This window comes from Rhamphochromis sp. 'chilingali' (assembly GCF_963969265.1).
Source record: "Rhamphochromis sp. 'chilingali' genome assembly, chromosome: 9".
NCBI lineage: Eukaryota > Metazoa > Chordata > Actinopteri > Cichliformes > Cichlidae > Rhamphochromis > Rhamphochromis sp. 'chilingali'.
The window spans coordinates 25,962,479-25,981,676 of record NC_137936.1 but is presented as its reverse complement, the minus strand read 5'-3'; the positions used below and the strand labels follow the sequence as shown (position 1 = coordinate 25,981,676).

The window sequence follows — 19,198 nt, the reverse complement described above, 5'->3', positions numbered from 1 at the left end:
TTTTGAGACTGACTGCATCAGTAAGAGTTAACGATATGCAGTTGAATGAAAGGAAGCGATTAGCATTTAAAGTATTTCTTATATTTTGAAAGGAAAAAGGGAAATGTTTGAAAAGTAAAGAAGGAAAATATGAAGAACAAAACACAAAAATTCACAAACCCGATAAATGCTGATCGGATGTATAAAAAAAAGTATTTAAAAAACAGATATGTGGTGCAAAAATAACTACAGAAAACAACAAAGACACCTTTAATGTTTATTCTTAAGCATTTTGAAAAAAAAACTTTTTTTCACACACACCCACCAATTGCGTAACATTCAAAAAGTGCAAATCAAACGCCGCACATGTAAACTCACTTTTCTGTACATTTTCCCATTTCTTGTTAAAGTTAAAATTAGCCAATCACATGACAGCAAGTCAAAACATGTAATCGTTTTATCATGTAGACACAGGTCAAGACTACCTTCTGAAGTTCAAGTCAAGCGTCAGAATACCCTCTAGCAGATCGTTACGTGGAGAAACAAGTGTGCTGATCCACACTGGTGTTCACTGTTCACAGACACAAACTACACCTTTCTTGGCTGCTGTTTCAAAAGCACATTGTGCGCAGTCGGTCCTGCGTGCAGCACAACATTGTTCAATATTTAGTATTTACTGTTATTTGCTGTTAGCTATTAATGCGATGGTGTTGTGTTTATTATGCCGCTCTCTTCTTTTTTGCTTGTTTTCTCTTTTTTCCTTTTTTTTCTCTCAACGGTTAATTGAGGAGATTTATATATTTTTAAGTGTCCTTTCTCACTGTCCCTCTTCCCCTCTGGTTTTCTTTTCCTTCATTCTTCTTTCTCCCTTTCCTATCCCCCAGCCATGTCTGTCCCATCTGTGAGAACTGAAAAAAAAAGCATCAAAATAGGAAACAAAGGTGATTTAAGGCAGGCTAATTTCAGAAACTGCATATATGCTGGGAATTTCCCACACAACCATCCCTGATATTTACAGAGAATGGTCCAAAAAAAGAGAAAATGTCCAGTGAGCAGGAGTAAAACTGCCTCGTCGATGTCAGAGGTCAAAGGAGAACCAAGAGCAATTTGCATGATGCTGTCACATTAATATGAACAAAACAAAGTATCAGTAAGATGTACCTATTTAAGTGTCTGTTGACTGCAATAAAGTCTCAGTGACAACCAAGGCTTTAAATGAAAATGAAAAAGTCTACAGCCTCCCCATGTGGTCATTTTATGAAATGGCACCAGACAAGCAGGAAACACTGCACTTACTCTATAAGTGTATTTACCAAACCCATGCTAGTTTTTCAAGCTGACTTGGTTATATTGAGCTATTTTTCAGAACATGTATGTAAAAAGAAGCCAGTTATGTTAAAATGTTATTCTTTCGGATGTGCAGAATGCATAGACTGTACCAACTAGCAATAAAATAAACAAAGGCATCACATGTAATCCACCGGGCATGGGCTCTTTTTCCAGGAAGCAGCTCAAAGACTGTTCAACATTTTCCAAACACCAGGAAAATGTTCCAAGTTTTGCAAACTCATACGCTGATTTGGATCAGATTAAAACAAACTAAAAGACTCCAAGACTTCTGCAGTGATCAGTGACTACCAGTCAAAGTTCATGTTACATTTTATCATTCAAATGTTAATGAAACCAGTGTTACTGTAAATACAGCAAATTAGGCATAGGATAGAAACAGAGGAGATCTGTCACATAATTGATACACACATTTGTGCTGTGTATGGGGCACACAGATGAGACAACAGTGAGTTCTGGGTGTTTTAACATGTTGTATAGTTTCTACAAGTACAAACAACTTGTGTATGGTGCACATCATTAAAAAGTGTATTCTAATTATCTGAACTAAAGTAATAAAAAGTGCATTTAACTTTAAGTAGAGTAGTTTTACTTCAGTATGCTACATTATTGCCTCTTTTCAGCTTAATTGTTAACACTGTTGTTGAAACCGTGCTGTAGTAAATGATGTCTTTATATCTATGTGTCTCTATCACCCTAACATGGACCTTATATAGAACTTTTATATTCTAGCTAAGCACCCAAAGTACCGTATACAACATGCCCCATTTACCCATTCTTGGGTAGCATCCATACAGTTTAGAATAACCAGGGATTGAACCACTAACCTTGAAACTAGTCGTTAACCGGCGCTACCTCCTGAGCTACAGCCACCCGACATCACAAGAGAAACTGAGCTGATAATGTTAACTTGAAAATGACAAACCTTAAGCAACCGTTACTTTTTCTGAAATGTGGGTTGTAGAGAGATGATCAGAACCGAGTTATAAAAACAAGAAAAAGTGCATATGTCTACATTAGCATAATGTTAGCCTTGCATTTGAATTCGCATTTTTCTTCTTTTCAATACTGTTATTGGATGTACTAGTTTTCCAATATACCATGGTTTACACTTCATTAATTCAAAACAAACCTGACATAATTGTTCATGGCAATACACCCCATTCATTTATTGCTGTAGGATAAATCAGCTATTATCCTTCTTAAGTAGGTAAATAAGTACTTTGAACATGATTGAAACGCAGGCAGAATTTCCCACTTCTTGATTTCTGGGGGGTCAAGTCTACAGATTTTACAGCATGCAAACATTAGTAACATTAAAACCACTTACGGGGGGTAAGAAAACCATTAATCTTCTCATTTCGTTGCAGTTTTCTGCTGAGAAACCTTAGGTTCTGGGTCATGTGTGTGATACTTTGACACATTACCTTGGTGTCTGTCCACGCACAGAAGGACAATGCATCTGCTTATCAAATACACCAAACTTTAACTGAGATAATCTCTTGTTACAGAAATTTTGTCTGGCAATATCTTCAGTGGCATGTCGTTTAAAGTACCTATGCATGGAAACAGCTTGTCAGTGCAAGAGTGTGTGAAACTCTGTAAGTGTGAGCCAGTATCAGGATCAAAGAATGACAGCTTTCCTCTGTTCCAGTCCAGATGAACTCTGATCCTCTGCAGCTTCTTTTTTACTCGGAGAGCAGACGGTGGGGCTCCCAGTATGCGTGTGCTGTATTTACCATTATAGAACTCGATTTGCCAGAATCCTGATTTTACCCGCTCCCTTTTCTGAATGGATTCGGCTGCCACTCCAACAAACCAGGCTGTGTTGTCTCCCACTTCAACATCCCAGCTGTGGGTCCCTGAGTTAAAGCCCTCCCAGCCATGGACAGAACGATGATAATCAGTCCTCTCTGGGTTTTCGGGAAGCTTCTGTCGCTCTCCGTGACTTACACTTGTCAAATCTTCAGAGAGGATAAATTCTGGGTTGGCAGTGTTTGGATCCAGAATCACAGGAAAGTAGGAGACCATTTTCTTCATTTTGTTCCAGATGTTGAAGGTCAGGTTGCCCAGGTGTTTAGCCACATCTATCAGAGCTCCTGTGGCCAGCTCTGGATCATCCAGTAGGGGCTGCTGTTGGACTAACTTCACTGCATCGTTGTAGTTCTGCAGGAATGAGACGTCTTCGGCTTTCAGCTCCTCCTCCGTGGCTCTAATCGTTTCTGAAAGAGCTGCTATCTCTCTGATCAGACTTTCAATCTTCTCCTGTATTGTCTTAAACTTCTGCTCCTCTTCCTCCCTCAGTGCAGTGATCCTGGCCTCCTCTTCCTCTTGTAGAAACTGGTGCATCCTCTTAAAATGCTCTTTAATCTGTCTCTCTGTGTGGCGAGCCTGGACCTTAATGTGTTCTGCTGTTTTATCACACTTTTCTTTAATTTGTTCAAATACTTTCAGTTTCTCATGTAAAGGCTTCAAGGATTTCTGGAGCCCCTTTTTTTGCTCCTGTGCAAATTCTTGGATGGGTCTAAACCTGTGGTTGGTATGCATTTTTGAGTCTCTGCAGATAAGACACACCAGCAGCTGATGGTCCAGACAAAAGAGTTTGAATTTTTCTGAGTGCAGGCAACAGAGAGCCTCTGACTCCACAGAAACCCTCTGATCTCTCTCCATTTGAAATGCCTTACACGCCTTTGCTAATGCCAGGTTTCGAGGTGGGTCACTCCTCGATGATTTCCTTTTACAAAGTGGGCACTCATGTACTGTTTTATCACCCCACCATGTCTGCAGACAGCTTTTACAGAAGCTGTGGCTACAGGAGAGGACAACAGGATCTTTAAAAATATCCAAGCAGACAGTACAGGAGAGGTCCTCCTCAGACTGGAAAGCCATTATCTCACTGAAGCTGAAAACACGGCAGGCAGAAAGCACAATGCGACAGCAGTCATTCGTGGCTAATCTCACTCCTCCAGAAAGTTCCCGGAAGATCCCAGTCTCTTGTTTTTCCTTCTTAGAATCACAGATGGGATAGCAATTTAAAGTTGCAGTACTCACAGTATTTGCTGCTGTTGCTTTCCCCCCTCAGGAAGTCGTGTGTCTGATCTGAATGAGATAATCATTCTCTCCCTCTCAGGGCGTGTCTCTTTCTCCCTACTGGATGAGCAACAACCGTTTCCAGGTATTTCTTAGGTGACGTTTTTCCAGGTAATGTGTGTCAGACATTAAGCCACTATGTCAGGGCACAGCACCTTAAATATAGTTTCTGTATTAGACAAGACCAACAAAAGAAGCTCCTCCCCTTTTTGGTAACAACTAAAATAGAAGTAGGTTAGGCACTTATTTCTGCTGCATTCAGGTAAGGTATGAAATGTAGCACCAACTTATAGTTTTATGCAATTCCAGGGACATTTGAAGAGAAAGACAAAGTATTTTTAAATGATAATAGGAGAATTCTGCAAACATGCTGTAGAAGTATAACTGCCAAAAAAAGAAGAGAAAATGAGCTGAGGCCTGTGCTTTGAAGCAGGATTCCTTGTTAGTCTTAACCCTGGCTTTTCTGTACTATGATGGTGGTTCACTTCTTACCATTGTAGAACACCACTGTAACTTGTGCTGTTGCTCTGGACCAGATTAGGTTTCACATTAGAGGTCAGCAGATATGAAATCACTGCGTATTTACCAATCAATTCTCCAGAAAATAGTGTCACCCTTCCTGAAGTTCCTTCAGACTTTTGTGGGGAGGGTAAGAGGGTTTAAAGTTTTTGCATTTCCCTGATAGGCATCAGTAATGAAGATAGATTCTTAAATCAAGGAATAAATTTGCATCTATTTTTTTTTGTTGGCAGCAAACAATTTTACAACAGTTTTATTTTTCTGTAAACATTAGTCTAATAGGCTATATGATCCTAAAACAGGACACATATGCTGTATTTCCTGGCCTCATATCAAATTTGCAAACAGATTAAGCCTATGTTTGAATTCAGTTACATATTTACTGTCAAACCTTAAACTGCAATGAGTCTGCAGCTGAGAGAATAAAACATGCTAGTTTAAGACTAGCTCCTCTTCTAGCGCTCTGCTTCACTGGGTTTATGATTCGTGGAGTACTACCAGACTCCATGCTGTGTATTTTACTTGTACCAGTTATGAAGGATAAAGCTGCAAAAGTGAGCTGTCTGGATAATTATAGGCCGATTGCACTAGCCAGTATTTTATCTAATGTGCTAGAAAGAATCTTGTTTGACAGAGATAGTGTGTTCATCTCTTCCCTGGATAATCAGTTTGTCTCCAAAAGCACTGCACTGGGATGTGCATATATGCACTCAAAGAATAGGGCAAAAAATTAATCTGTCCTCATGTGTTTCATTGATGCCTCCAAAGCTTTTGATCGAGCGAACCACAGAAAACTTCTTGATAAATTGAAGCAACGGGGAGTTCCTCGATACATTGTGAGGATTCCGTCTTGCTGGTACACTCATTAGAAGATGCAGGTTAAATGGGGAATTTGGTGTTAGCAATGGTGTCAGACAGGGTGGGATTTTATCTCCAATTTTATTTAATTTATATGTTGATGATTTGTCCATACAGCTGAGAATGATGAATGATGATGATGACATATACAGACAATGTTGTAAGCTCTATGTGCAGGCAAATATTATTGCACGCAAATTCAGCTTTTGTTCACTTCCAGTTAAAGTGGCTTTGTTTAAAGCATATTGCACACTGCTATATACTTCCCCCTTGTGGTCATCCTACAAACAATGTAGCATGCAGAACCCGCATGCAGCAACTTCACACCTGATCAGATTTGCACACTGTTAGACCTCTGCTTTACCACCACATATTTCAAATACAACGAGGGTTTCTACAGACAAAAAACATGGCTGTGCCATGGGCTCCCCTGTGTCACCTGTTGTAGCCAACCTTTACATGGAAGAAGTGGAAAGAAAGGCTCTTAGCTCTTTTAAAGGGGGAGCACCCAGCCACTGGTACAGATATGTAGACAACACCTGGGTCAAAATCAAAACACAAGAAGTGGAATCCTTCACTGCGCACATTAACGCCGTGGATAAAAACATCAAGTTCACCAGGAAAGACACAAAGGACAACTGTTTGCCTTTCCTGGACTGCGCTGTGCACATTGAAGAGAACGGCAAACTCAACATCGAAGTTTACCGGAAGCCCACACACACGGACCAGTACCTCCGCTTTGACTCCCATCACCCTCTGGAACACAAACTTGGAGTAATTAGGACCCTACACCACCGGGCAGAACATGTTCCCTCTAAGCCTGAAGGTAAAAAGAAGGAACACACACGTGTAAAGGAAGCACTCAAAACGTGCGGCTATCCTAATTGGGCGTTTATAAAGTCAGCAAAGATGCACAGAAAAGAAGATCAGACACCAGCGAGGGAGGATAAGAAAGACAGACGCAACAACATTGTCATCCCTCATGTAGCCGGTGTATCAGGCTACATAAAACTCAGGAGAGTTTTCTCCAAGCACGACATCCCAGTGCATTTCAAACCCAGCAACACACTCAGACAGAAACGGGTTCATCCCAAAGACAAAACTCCTAAACACAAACTTAACAATATAGTGTATGCTGTACAGTGCAGCGAGGAATGCCCAGACCTCTACATTGGAGAGACCAAACAGCCACTTCACAAGCGCATGGCACAACATAGAAGAGCCACCTCCACAGGACAAGACTCGGCTGTCCATCTACATCAAAAAGACAAAGGTCACTCTTTTGAGGATGCCAATGTTCACATTTTGGACAGAGAGGACAGATGGTTTGAAAGAGGAGTGAAAGAAGCCATTTATGTCCATTGTGAGCGACCATCTTTGAACAGAGGCGGGGGTTTACGACACCAACTGTCTGCCATCTCTAATCCAGTTTTGGGATCCCTTCCCAAACGCCTTAACACTCACTCACATCCTGGGCCATCTGACCTCAGGAAATCACATGATAGGGTGGGGATAGGTTTCACAATGAGCTCACCCGAAATTGTGACCCACACCTGTTTTCACACCTTGGCTCATGTGATTAGGTAGAGGATCATCAGGGGGTCCTTTTGTCCCTCTTTTGGGGGTAGCCCCACGGGGTTTAAATCTGGGACTCTCCGCCATTTGACCTTAGAACTGAAGAAGCTTCTCGGATGAGAGGTGAAACGTCTTCAAGCAACTTAAAGAAGTCCAGACGCTTTTCTTTCCAAGCTCCTTTGACTACGATGACCTGGATGACTGAGAACCTTCACAGACACGCAGAACCTGCATGTTGCATATAATGATGCAATGAGAATCCTTCGTAGGATACCTAGAGGCGGTAGTGCCAGTCAGATGTTTGTAGCTGTGGGTGTTTGGATTTTTAAAGCACGTTTAAGAAATCTGATGTTCACTTTTAGGGAACAACTGGATGGCTCTAGTAACAGTATAATTTTAGCACTCACAGATCCGGCGGTGAGTGGTTCCAGTTACTCATCTAGTCTGAGGAAGCACTGGCTGAAGTGTTTGTGTATTTATTGATTTCTTCTAAGTAATTGTGTATTTTATGTATATTATGGTTTTATATTTTTACAAATATTTAATATTTTTTTATTAAGGTTTATATGTTGTGTTTTGTCTTGTTTCTTTTTCTTTTTTTTTTTGGACTATGGACATAAAGTCTGTCAATAAAAATTGAATTGGAAAAACTAGAAATTGAAACTGTCAGCAGCAGTGGTGTGACAGAAGAGGGTGCTAGAGACAGGATTAGATGATCTGCTGTGAGGATCCCTAAAAAGAGCAGTCCAAAGAAGAAGAAGTAATCTCTTCGCCCGAATTTTACTTCACCTTCTTGGATTTTCTGTTTGGATATTTTATCACTGGAATGCACAGATTCTTCAAAAGTTGAATAAAAGATAAGCGTATGAATGGAAAACTATTGGTTGATAAAAAAAATGAAAAAATAAAACACAATGAAGCTCCTTAAAACAGGTACAGATATTTATTTACAGTTAAACTTGCTACCATTGCTTTAGCGAAGAAGCTTGTGTTGCTTATAATGATATAACATGAGATATAAGAAATGTTCCTGCCACAACCACAAGTCTGGTTTGTCTTCAGACTGCTATTCATGACAATATTTATGTAAGTGTGTAACATCAGCCCCACCACATACACACACTTGTCAAGACATACAGTATGCATGAGAGATTATAAGAAACACACACCATAGAATAAATACATAAATGGAAATTACAGAACACAGAACCGTAGAGGGTGCAAACTCATAAGCTAATGCTACATACTTAGTGCATAGCATTGGCTGAGTGGTGTTGTGGTGGAGCCTGACATACACCCCACCACAACACCACGCTGACCTGGATAAGTGGAAGAAAATGGATGGATGGACAATTGTAAAGCTACTTGAACCACAAAGTGTTTAAAACATCAGCAGACTAATACATGATCAGTATATTCAGTATTAGCCAACACTGATTTTTGTGGTGAAATGAGACGCCATCCCTTTATTGTATCAAATGAATATTGAGCCACTGTAAAACTAACACAAACAAATATTGAAAACATTTTATAATGAAAAATCCTTTGATTTTACAACAAAAACAAAACAAAAGCATTTGCTATAGCCCAACTTTTTGTTTTAAAAATTGCCAATGCTACCAGACATGCACGTTGCAATTTAGCTGCTATCTAAAATGCCAGTGGACCAGAAGGCATACATACCAAAATCCAAATAAGCTAGTCGCTTACATTAACCTACATTAGATACAACATTACTGAAAGAAATATATTTACATGATGTGAATTTTATTGTGAAATGTCCATTATAGTAATTGACATCATATTCAACTCAGACTTTTTTTCTTTCCCAGCCTAACATACCATACAAAATGATCTGACCTATTCAAACTCAGTACAAAATCTTAAGCATGTGTCATTTAAGTAACATTAGCATGCTTTCAATATTAGCTTCATCAGAAGTCAAGAACAAAGAAAAGATCTTTGAACAAATAAAATGACCTATAGTATTTGATAATCCCATCATTTTCATTGATTAAGCAGTTTTACTGTTGTAGAAACCTTCAGCGGAAGTATTTTTAGCTGGTGTTCTTTCTTATTGATGAAGTATGGAAACAGCTTCTCCGTGAAAGTGTGTATGAAGGTGTGTATGTGTGTGTCAGTATCGAGATCAGAGAATGACAGCTTTCCTTCGTCCCAGTTCAGATGAACTCTGATCCGCTGGAACTCCTTCAGTGGGTGAATAAAGGTGTGTTGTGATGGGGAGCATGCTGCATATTTATCTTCAATTAGCCCAATTATCCGCCAAAGTCCAGATTTTATTTCACTTTTTCTTTGTACAGACTCTGCTGCTACACCCAAGACCCAGCCTGTAGAGTCTCTAACCTCAACATCCCAGCTGTGGGTGCCTGAGTCAAAGCCCTCAGAGCCCAGGACAATGCAATAGCAGCCAAACCTCTCCGGATTGTCAGGAAGCTGATGCCCCTCTACAGATCTTACGGCAGTCAGATCTTCTGATAGGATGAGCTCTGGATGAGCTGTGTTTGGATCCAGAATCACAGGAAAGTAGGAGACTATCGCCTTCATCTCATTCCAGATGTTGTAGGTTAGGTTGCCCAGGTGTTTGGCCATATCTATCAGAGCTCCTGTGGCCAGCTCTGGATCATCCAACAGAGGGCACTGCTGGATTAATTCCACTGCAGCTTTGTAGTTCTGCAGGAACGAGACATCTTCAGCTCTCAGCTCCTCTTCCGTGGCTCTGATTATTTCTGAAAGAGCGGCTATCTCTCTGCTCAGACCTTCAATCTTCCCCTTCATCATTTGACTCTTCTGCTCCTCTTCCTCTTTTAAAGCAGTGATTCTGGCCTCCTCTTCATCTTGTAGAAACTGATGCAACTTCTTAAACTCCTCCTTAATTTGTTTCTCTGCCTGCTGGGCCTGGACCCTAATGTGTTCTGCTGCTTCATCAAACTTTTCTTTAACTTCTTCAAACACTTTCAGTTTCTCCTGTAAAGGTTTCAAGGATTCCTTGAGATCCTTTCTGTGATCTTCTGCAGCTTCATTAACGGGTCTGAAGCTGTGGCCGAGATGTATTTTTGAATCTCGACAGACGAGGCACGCTGGCTGCTGATGATTCAAACAGAAGACTCTCAGTTTCTCATGGTGCAGACTGCAAACAGTTTCAGAGAATGCAGAAGCATTTTGATCTTTCTTTTGTAAGAAGGCCTCACACAGGTTCTTTAAGGCTGAACTAACCGGTGGCTCACCCAGCAAAGGTCTTTCCTTACAAACCGGACACTCTTTTATAGGTTTGTCTCTCCACCAGGTCTCCACACAGGTTTTACAGAAGCTGTGGCTGCATGCCAGGACGACAGGAATATCAAAGATGTCGTGGCAGACAGGACAGGTCCTTCTCTGGATTATAAGCCATTCTCTCGTTCTCAGTTGAAAGTAAAAAGCTACAGCGCAGAGCATGAAAGGAGGAAGTTCAACTTCACTTTCTCTTTGCTTGTTTTTCTTCAGTCAAAGGCAGGTTGAAATGCAGGATTACGATGCTGTGTTACGTTTACTTCTGCTGTGAAGAATTATTTCCCCTTTCCTCTCAGTTGGAGCCTCTCTTCCAGTGAACAATAGCTGAGAGAAATACATTTCCTGTGTTTTTTGGTCCTGCGGTTAGAGGTGGAGCTTCGCCCACCCATCAGTGGGTTTCACTTAAAGGAGCCTGTCACACTGCTTGGAGACTGCCACATAATGTAAGCAAATATGTCATGGTAGAGTAATAGGATGAGCTCTGTCTTGCAAATTCAAACCTGATTCCTTTACCTTGTCATTACCATGTTTTGTCTTGTTTTTCCATGGCAATCCTTTTAAAGGCTACCAAAGTACAATGACTCCTTCTGCTATTATGAATACATAACTGTTTTTGTTTTTTTGTTTTTTGTTTTTTAATGAAAGCTTTTAATGAACAATGTTAAATAGAGGTGGAACAAACTGTGGCTCATGAAAGAGGCCAAGATGTAGGAAATTAAGGTAAAAGTGCAAGAAAAGCAAATGTCAAAGTCAAGTAAAGAAAAAAACAAAGGAGTCCAGCAGGAATTATAAATATCTCAGTGTGAACTTACACAGAGCAGTAAAAATACAAATATACAAATCCATTTGATTAAATTTACTTATCAAATTCAGGATTGTGGGAAAAGAGGCAGGGTATGCTCTGGCTTGGTTGTAATCACAGGGCCAACACAAAGAGGCAGATAATCACTCACAGTCACATTCACATGGCTAATTTAGAATGAATTTCTTAGGGAGGAAGGAAGTAAGCCAGAGTACCCAATAAAAATCCATGCAGCCAGAGGGAGAACCACACATGATTGGTGCAAACCACCGACAAGTCTCCAAACGAAATGACCCAAGAACACATTTGAACCTGCTCTCTAACTGACGTATTACAGCAAAAAAAGATTTGGTAAGTGCTCCTTTAGGTTAGTAGGAAAAAACCTGGACAAGTTTAAGGAGAGGAGATTATTTGGGTTGCAGTTAATACTTTGTTGGCGTTAGTGCACCTTGGTCATCATTGAGCAGGTGTCTGAAACAGGAAATGAGTGCTGGTCTTTCTGTCATGGTCCATGGTCCATTTTGATATAGTTTCTTTTTGCGTCTTGTTTTGAGTTTACCACCACTGCTGGGTGGAAAAATGCATTTAACCCATTCACACAGTGAGGCAGTGGGCAGCCACCAATGCAGCGCCTGGGGAGCAGTGTGTAGGGACGGTACGTTGCTCATGGGTGCCTCAGGGTAGGCGTTCAGTGGATTCGAACCCCTGACCTTCTCCCAGTTTTTACCAAAACATCATCAGGATTGAGGTTGCTTGCTTTGTTGCAGCTGTTATCAGCTGCAATCTCTTCTGATCGGGTGTCTAAATAGGAGCACAAAAGCAAACCAGTCCGACAACATTTTTTTGTGCTCGGTTAAACCACAACTTGGAAACAATAAGTGGCGCCAGGGCGGGAACACTGACAGTTAATATCCACCTTGATGTGTGTGGACTCATACCCAGGCCTGTGAACAACTGTTCATTCTTTATTTTGTTTATTAGTTTTCCACCATTAGCTGAGTCTGAGCTTCTCCAGATCTCCTTCTCCCCGCCACACACTCCAGCGTTTCGAAGGATTCCCCAAGTCAGCTGATGCATTCTGCAGAGCGTGTCCTCAGTCTGCTCCACTTGGACATGCCCAAAACATCTAGGAGGCGTGCAGGCTAGTCGAGTACCCAAAACCAACTCTGCTCAGAGGCAGTCCTGAAAGGATGAGCACCTCACCCTATCACAACAAGACACCTGCCTCATTTTTTTCTGTGCTTACATACCTAACTTTTTTTTTTTTACTTAGAGGTTTTCTAACTTGTCCTTGTGTACTTAAAGTATTACGTTTATACCAAAAGAAAAACTGAATGCAGCCTTTGTCAGAATAGATTTATAAATGGAACGAACCAAAGTGAAAGAAACACTACAGTAACAAAGTTAAAAATCAAAATAGTTATATAAATTGAATGAGGAAACACATATTAGGCATAGTTTAATAAATGTAGTTAAAAAGACACAACAAGCACAGTAAATGTCAGGTGCAAGTATCAGTCACAGTACAGATGATTCTCTAGACTGTTGTTGAGCTGACGCATCAACTACTTCTTGTATGTGTAGCTTTGCATGATTCAGTTAAAAATAATCCATATTTATTTTGTGCTAAGCCTCGGTGCTGCTCTGTTCATCCCCTGTCTGAATCAACTTATTTCAACTTCTCTTCTGATTGGCTGTACCTTGCAAATGGAAGGTTTGAGCATATTAGGTGTATCATCTCTGATTAATGTCATGTTGATGAAAGGGTAGAAAGTGTTTAGGTCGTAAACATTCTTTGTACATGACCTGAAGTCTTTATTTAAAACCATATATGACGGCTTAGATCCTTTAATTCTAATGATTAAAACTCCCTACAGCTGATGGTTAAACTGAAGAAGCTGCTTCTATAAGGAGCATATCTGGCAGGAAAAGGCATCACTGGAGACTCACAACTGCTGCATGGAGTCAGTGTCACACCCACTGTGTTTTGACTTCTAGTAAACCCTTTAATTTCCTTTTACATTTGTTGGCTGGTACGTGGGTTAGGAAAAAGTGTATATGAGTCACTGATAGAGTATTAAAGGTGCAGTATTGATGTAAAGCTGCAGGTATAGACTCAGCTCAACGGAGACGGGGCTTTGGAAAGCAGTGCTGTAAAGACGGAGACTGAACCTGTTAGAACAGGTTTCCTGTCTTCGTTCCTCACACTAATGTGAGGGATCTCAGTGGGGAGGATTTTGAGAAGAGCTTACTGATTTGTTAAAATACGTCAGCAGCAGCAAAAAAAAAAAAACTCCAAAATGTTTAATGTTGTTTAAAAAGGTCCTCAAATAAGAAAAACAAATGCAATAGAAAAATTAAAATCAAAAGATACATTTCGACTAAAAATAAAAATAAACACAGAAAAAAATCATCTGATTTAATCAAACACTAATTTAAAAACAGGTTAAAATGTATTCATGTATTTTGGAGTCTGAACAAGATTTTCTTTTACTTATTTCAGGTTAATCTTTCATACTTGATTTCATTAATTATTTTATGTATTTATGTCCATCCTTTTAGTTTCTCCATAAAGGTGAATACACCTGTTGTATAAACTCTATCAAACATTTATATTGTCCCGTGGGGAAAAAACATGGGTTATTTGCAGAAAATATGAACTTTGTAGTGTTTCATGAAGGCCTCAGCCGATTGGGAAAGCTGCCCAGAGTGGGTTTATTCAGCCTCACCTCTGGTGCAGGTGCCCACCTCTCAATTTTAAATACATGTAGACATTGAGGGTTCTCAGGAGGGGCCGTGCTGAGGCCAGCTGCTATCTGATAGAGGGTCATTGGTACCATGCCCCTTGTATGGGGTCTTCATAACCCCATTCTCTGTGCGCCATTTGGGGCAGGGTGCGGGAGAAGGAGCTGGCCGTCTGGTTGGAGTCTGGGCTGTTGGGCCTTCCTGCTGCTGCAGGACTGGGGGCAGTCTGCTTGTGTCCACCCCAGAGTAAATGGAACCATTTCCTGGGTCTGGGGGTGGATTGCTCTTCTGGGGGTCCCTGGACCTTGGGGTACAGAGTATTTTTGGGGAGTATGGTTCAAGGTTCAAGGTTCAAGGTTCTTTATTTGTCACATGCATAGTTATACAAGTATAACACACAGTGAAATGTAGCCTGACACGCTCCTCGACATGTGCAAAAGATTTGGGGGGGGTGTAGAGGAAAAACATTACATATATATATATATATATATATATATATATATATATATATATATATATATATATATATATATATATATATATATACATTGGGTGAATGTGCAGCAGTAGCAGCAAGCAGGTGAATTCTGCACATTAATGTGAATAGACATCTGACTATTTTACAGGATAGACAATATAAACATATTTAAAATTAAAGGAATTGAAATGTACATTGTGCCTTGGTTTAGTGTCTGGAAGAGTCCTGACTCAGTCAATTATAGATGATGTGAGAGGGCGGGTGTGTGTGTTTAGGGCACGGATGGCTTGGGGATAGAAGCTCCTCTTGAGTCTCTCTGTCCTTGCCCGGAAGATGCGGAACCTTCTACCAGATTGCAGAAGTTGGAACAGTTTGTTGCCAGGATGGGACGGGTCCTTCAGTATCTGCGCTGCTCTAGTCCGGCATCTCCTGGTGTAGGTGTCCTGAAGCGGGGGGAGAGCAATCCTGCAGCAGCGTTCTGCTGTACGGATCACTCTCTGGAGAGCTTTTTGGTCCTTCACACAGCTGTTCCCAAACCACGATGTCATGTTCTGTGTGAGGATGCTCTCCACAGCGCCTGTATAGAAAATCCTGAGGATCTTTGGAGAGACCCTGAACTTCCTCAGTTGTCGTAGGTGATACAGGCGCTGCCTAGCCTTTTTGGTCTGGACCTGAATGTGGGCAGCCCATGTCAGGTCTGAGGAGATGTGGACACCAAGATACTTGAAGGACTGCACCCTCTCCACTGGAGCTCCATTGATGATAATGGGCTTGTAGTCTCTGTGCTGACCCCTTCTGAAGTCCACCACCAGCTCCTTGGTCTTGCCGACGTTCAGCTGGAGGTGGTTGTCCTGGCACCACGATGCCAGATTCTTCACTTCATCCATGCAGGCCGTCTCATCGTTGTTGGAGATGGCACCCAACACCACTGTGTCGTCAGCAAACTTCACAATGGTGTTGGAGCCATGGGTGACCACACAGTCTGAAGTGTAGAGGGAGTAGAGCAGTGGCGAGAGGACACATCCCTGAGGTGCTCCTGTGTTGATGGTGATGCTGTTGGAGAAGCACCTGCCCACCCTCACCACCTGAGTTCTGCCAGTGAGGAAGTCCAACACCCATGCACACAGACGGCTGTTAAGTCCCAGATCCCTCAGCTTTGTGAACAGTCTGCAGGGCACTATTGTGTTAAACGCTGAACTGTAATCAACAAACAGCATTCGCACATAGTTACCCTGTTTCTTGTCCACATGGCTGAGAGTGGTGTGTAGGACGTGGGCGATGGCATCCTCTGTGGATCTGTTGGATCTGTAGGCGAACTGCAGCGGATCTGTGGTGTCTGGGATGGAGGAGGAGATGATGTTCTTCAGCAGCCTCTCAAACACCTTCATTACTACCGAGGTCAGTGCAACTGGCCGGTAATCGTTCAGGGATGAGGGTTTGCTGTTCTTGGGCACAGGGATGATGGTGGTATGAGTGTGTGTGCAGTGTTTAGTTCTGTGTGCCTCCATGTTGGATGAGTATAACTGAGCCTAACATGGTTCCCAGTTAAATACCTTCTTCAGGAACAAAAGGCAGTACACAGCTGTTTCACACTCCCTTGCTTCCTCCCAGAGTCCTCAAAGAGACAAAGGTTTCTTTCTGTGGAGCTGTCTGCTTCCCCCAACGTCCTTACTAGACCCCACCATTTATCTTACTGTATGAGTGTGAGATATGTTAAAATCCAGTGGCATCAAGGCATTATACGATAAAATAATGTGATTAATACATAAGTAAAAGAAATTCCTATACAATGCCTATCTTCCCCAACTACGCTCGCTGCAAGTGGCTGATGCTCCCACCCGTTGGTGGTTCTCAGTGTCCGGGGCTGGGTGCTCGGGTAGATCGAATAAACTATGACAATCAAGTGGACCAGTATGGCAAAAGCAATAATGGTCCACTTGGAAAAATGGGAATATCTGTTGGGAATTTTTCTTGGCCTTCAGACAATAATTCTGATTGCTATGCTTGTCCTCTTTTTGCAGCCATCATGAAAATAGCATCTTTTAACATTAAGAAGTTTGGAAAGAAGAAAGTGTCAGACCCTGATGTCCTCGAAATCCTGACTAAGGTAATAACCAGTATAAAAGCCCACACATACTTTCACCTTACAAAACTGTAAATGACCTGCAGGTCTGGCTCCTGCTTTCATTAAAATGTCTGATCATGTGACAAAATAGTAAGCTTTGCCTTTTTGTCACGGAAAGAAGACAGAGGGCGATAACAATGTAGAAAAGTAGTCCAGCCCTCCTACCAATTATTAAGTATTTAAGTAATTAAGTATTATATAAAAACTTTCTATTAAATAGCTGAGTTGCAAAGTGGTAAAATAAGTATCAGGACTCACTGTTTAAGTAAAAATGTAATCCTATATATGCATCTGAAAATATACTGAAATACATGGAGTAAGTTGTATTTTGACTTGTGGTTTCTTGCTGTATCATTGAATCACTGGTTTTTACTTTACTTTTATTCTGGTGATGAGGTTACATTTCCAATTCTTTGCTTAAACCCATGTTTTATTATTGTTATTGTATTAGATCTGTTTCATATTTAGTCAACAAGCCACTGTACAGGTCAGCCGCCCTGAGTGTCGGCTGTTTAGGAACCACAATAGCAAACACACAATCAGGGTGTGTTAATTTAAACGTGGATCCACTGGCCTGTTGTCCCTTCAAGTAACCACGCTCAGTGGCAGCTTGCCCTTCATTCACAGAACCACCATTACCTCTATAACCACACAATTTAAGTCACTCAGCATTTCTCTGATTGTTCCCATCTCTGTCTTTTTTTGATACCTCTTCAGCTTTATTGTTGCAACTCAGAATATTTACATAAGTATTTTTTTTTTAAAACATAGAAAAATGTCAGTTTATATTTTACATATCTGGAAGAGCTAAATCTTAACTGAACAATTATCTTTAAGGTAGTAACGCATCTGATCAGTTCAGCTTTTTTTTTCTCTCTGTTTCAAAGATTGTGTCTCGATATGACATCATTCTGATCCTGGAGGTGGTGGACACCAGCGGAGAGTCCATAGAAATCTTCATGAAAGAACTCAACAAGTAAGGAAATGCTTTGTTTCCAGCATCATCGCTGTTATTATCATTTAGGGTGCTCGTGTTTAAGCATGATGATGGTGGCCCAAAGAATAACAATTTTCTCATGGTAACCAAAAATGATTACGATTTTTAAGGATTATTACATTAAAGAATATTTACACAGTTACTTCTGAAGTTATTTGTGTATTATAAACACAATGGTACATTTCCTTTTTTAAATAGCACACTTATTGGCAGCATCTGTATAATAGTATTATGCAATAATATTATTATCAGGAATTCTTTCGGCTTCAATAATCATGTATTAAAGTCTGATAGCGTGACAGCTGTAATGACAACACTAAAAACTGCTGATGTTAACAATTTATGTTGTTGGTCATGTTCATCTTATTGTCAGGCAAACTGTAATTTGGAAATAAAGTTTGAATGAATGTAAAAAATTCAACTTTGACCTGCTTTTTGTGTTAAATGAAAAGGTAATGTTTCACTAAAGCGTTACACATTCATCCTGAACCAATTCTTTTCAGAGAATCAGAGGACATAACATGATTTAATGGACCAAAATTAAAGAATTATACAAAATTTCTCTCAACTTATATCTTCTCAGAGTCCACGAGGGATACACCTATAACATCAGTGATCGTCTGGGCAGTACACGCTACAAGGAGCAGTTCATGTTCATCTACAAGTGAGAGTTCACTGACAACACACATCCTGTTCATTTGCAGCTTCAAATTTTTATTCTTGAACTCACTAGAGCAGCTTTGCATGCTTCACAGTTCTGCCGGGCCTTGGTGCAGTGCTCCTTAAAGCCCTCTTGCTTTAAGCAAACTTTCTTCAGATTGGCTTGTCCATGCAAACGGAAGCAGGTGGACAGTGCTTCATTGCTCAGAGCCAGAGTTGAGATGACTATATTATTAACATCCACAGTGTGTGTGTGTGTGTGTGTGTGTGTGTGTGTGTGTGTGTGTGTGTGTGTGTGTGTGTGTGTGTGTGTGTGTGTGTGTGTGTGTGTGTGTAGAAGTGATGTGGTTACGTTGGTGAACCATGAGCAGTTTAATGAAGAGGCAACAACAGGAAAAGATGTTATTAACAGAGACCCCTACATCCTGAAATTAAGATGCAGCAATACAGGTAGGATATGTTTGTCATGGAAACAAATGCAAGGATCAACAGGGAGTTAAGCTTGTGTGTAATCAGTGTAACAGCTCACTTTAAAGCTGATACTATGTCTTCTGTGGCCTTCCTGTTGGCTGCACCTTTATGTAACCTGGATGTACAGATGAGTCTCTGGTCCAGGTTTTTTTTTTTTAAAGCTGTGATAATCTAAATCTGTTTACACATTATGGGGAAGTGTGTATTTGTATGGAGAGAAAATCAGCTGGTTTTAACTTTAGGGTAATTAAGTAATATATAATT

The 19,198-nt window shown here is 40.7% G+C and overlaps 2 protein-coding genes across 2 annotated transcripts; both read right to left on the bottom strand.

Moving 5' to 3' along the window:
- Positions 1–250: 250 nt before the first annotated feature.
- LOC308403212 (E3 ubiquitin-protein ligase TRIM39-like) lies at positions 251–4,544 on the bottom strand. The gene has a single exon (XM_080892476.1). The coding sequence runs from the start codon at positions 4,213–4,215 to the stop codon at positions 2,812–2,814; it is 1,404 nt and encodes a 467-aa protein (XP_080748602.1). The 5' UTR covers positions 4,216–4,544; the 3' UTR covers positions 251–2,811.
- Positions 4,545–8,310: 3,766 nt separating this feature from the next.
- LOC308403211 (nuclear factor 7, ovary-like) lies at positions 8,311–10,828 on the bottom strand. The gene has a single exon (XM_080892475.1). It carries the CDS (start codon positions 10,819–10,821, stop codon positions 9,376–9,378), a length of 1,446 nt encoding a protein of 481 aa, XP_080748601.1. The 5' UTR covers positions 10,822–10,828; the 3' UTR covers positions 8,311–9,375.
- Positions 10,829–19,198: the final 8,370 nt, after the last annotated feature.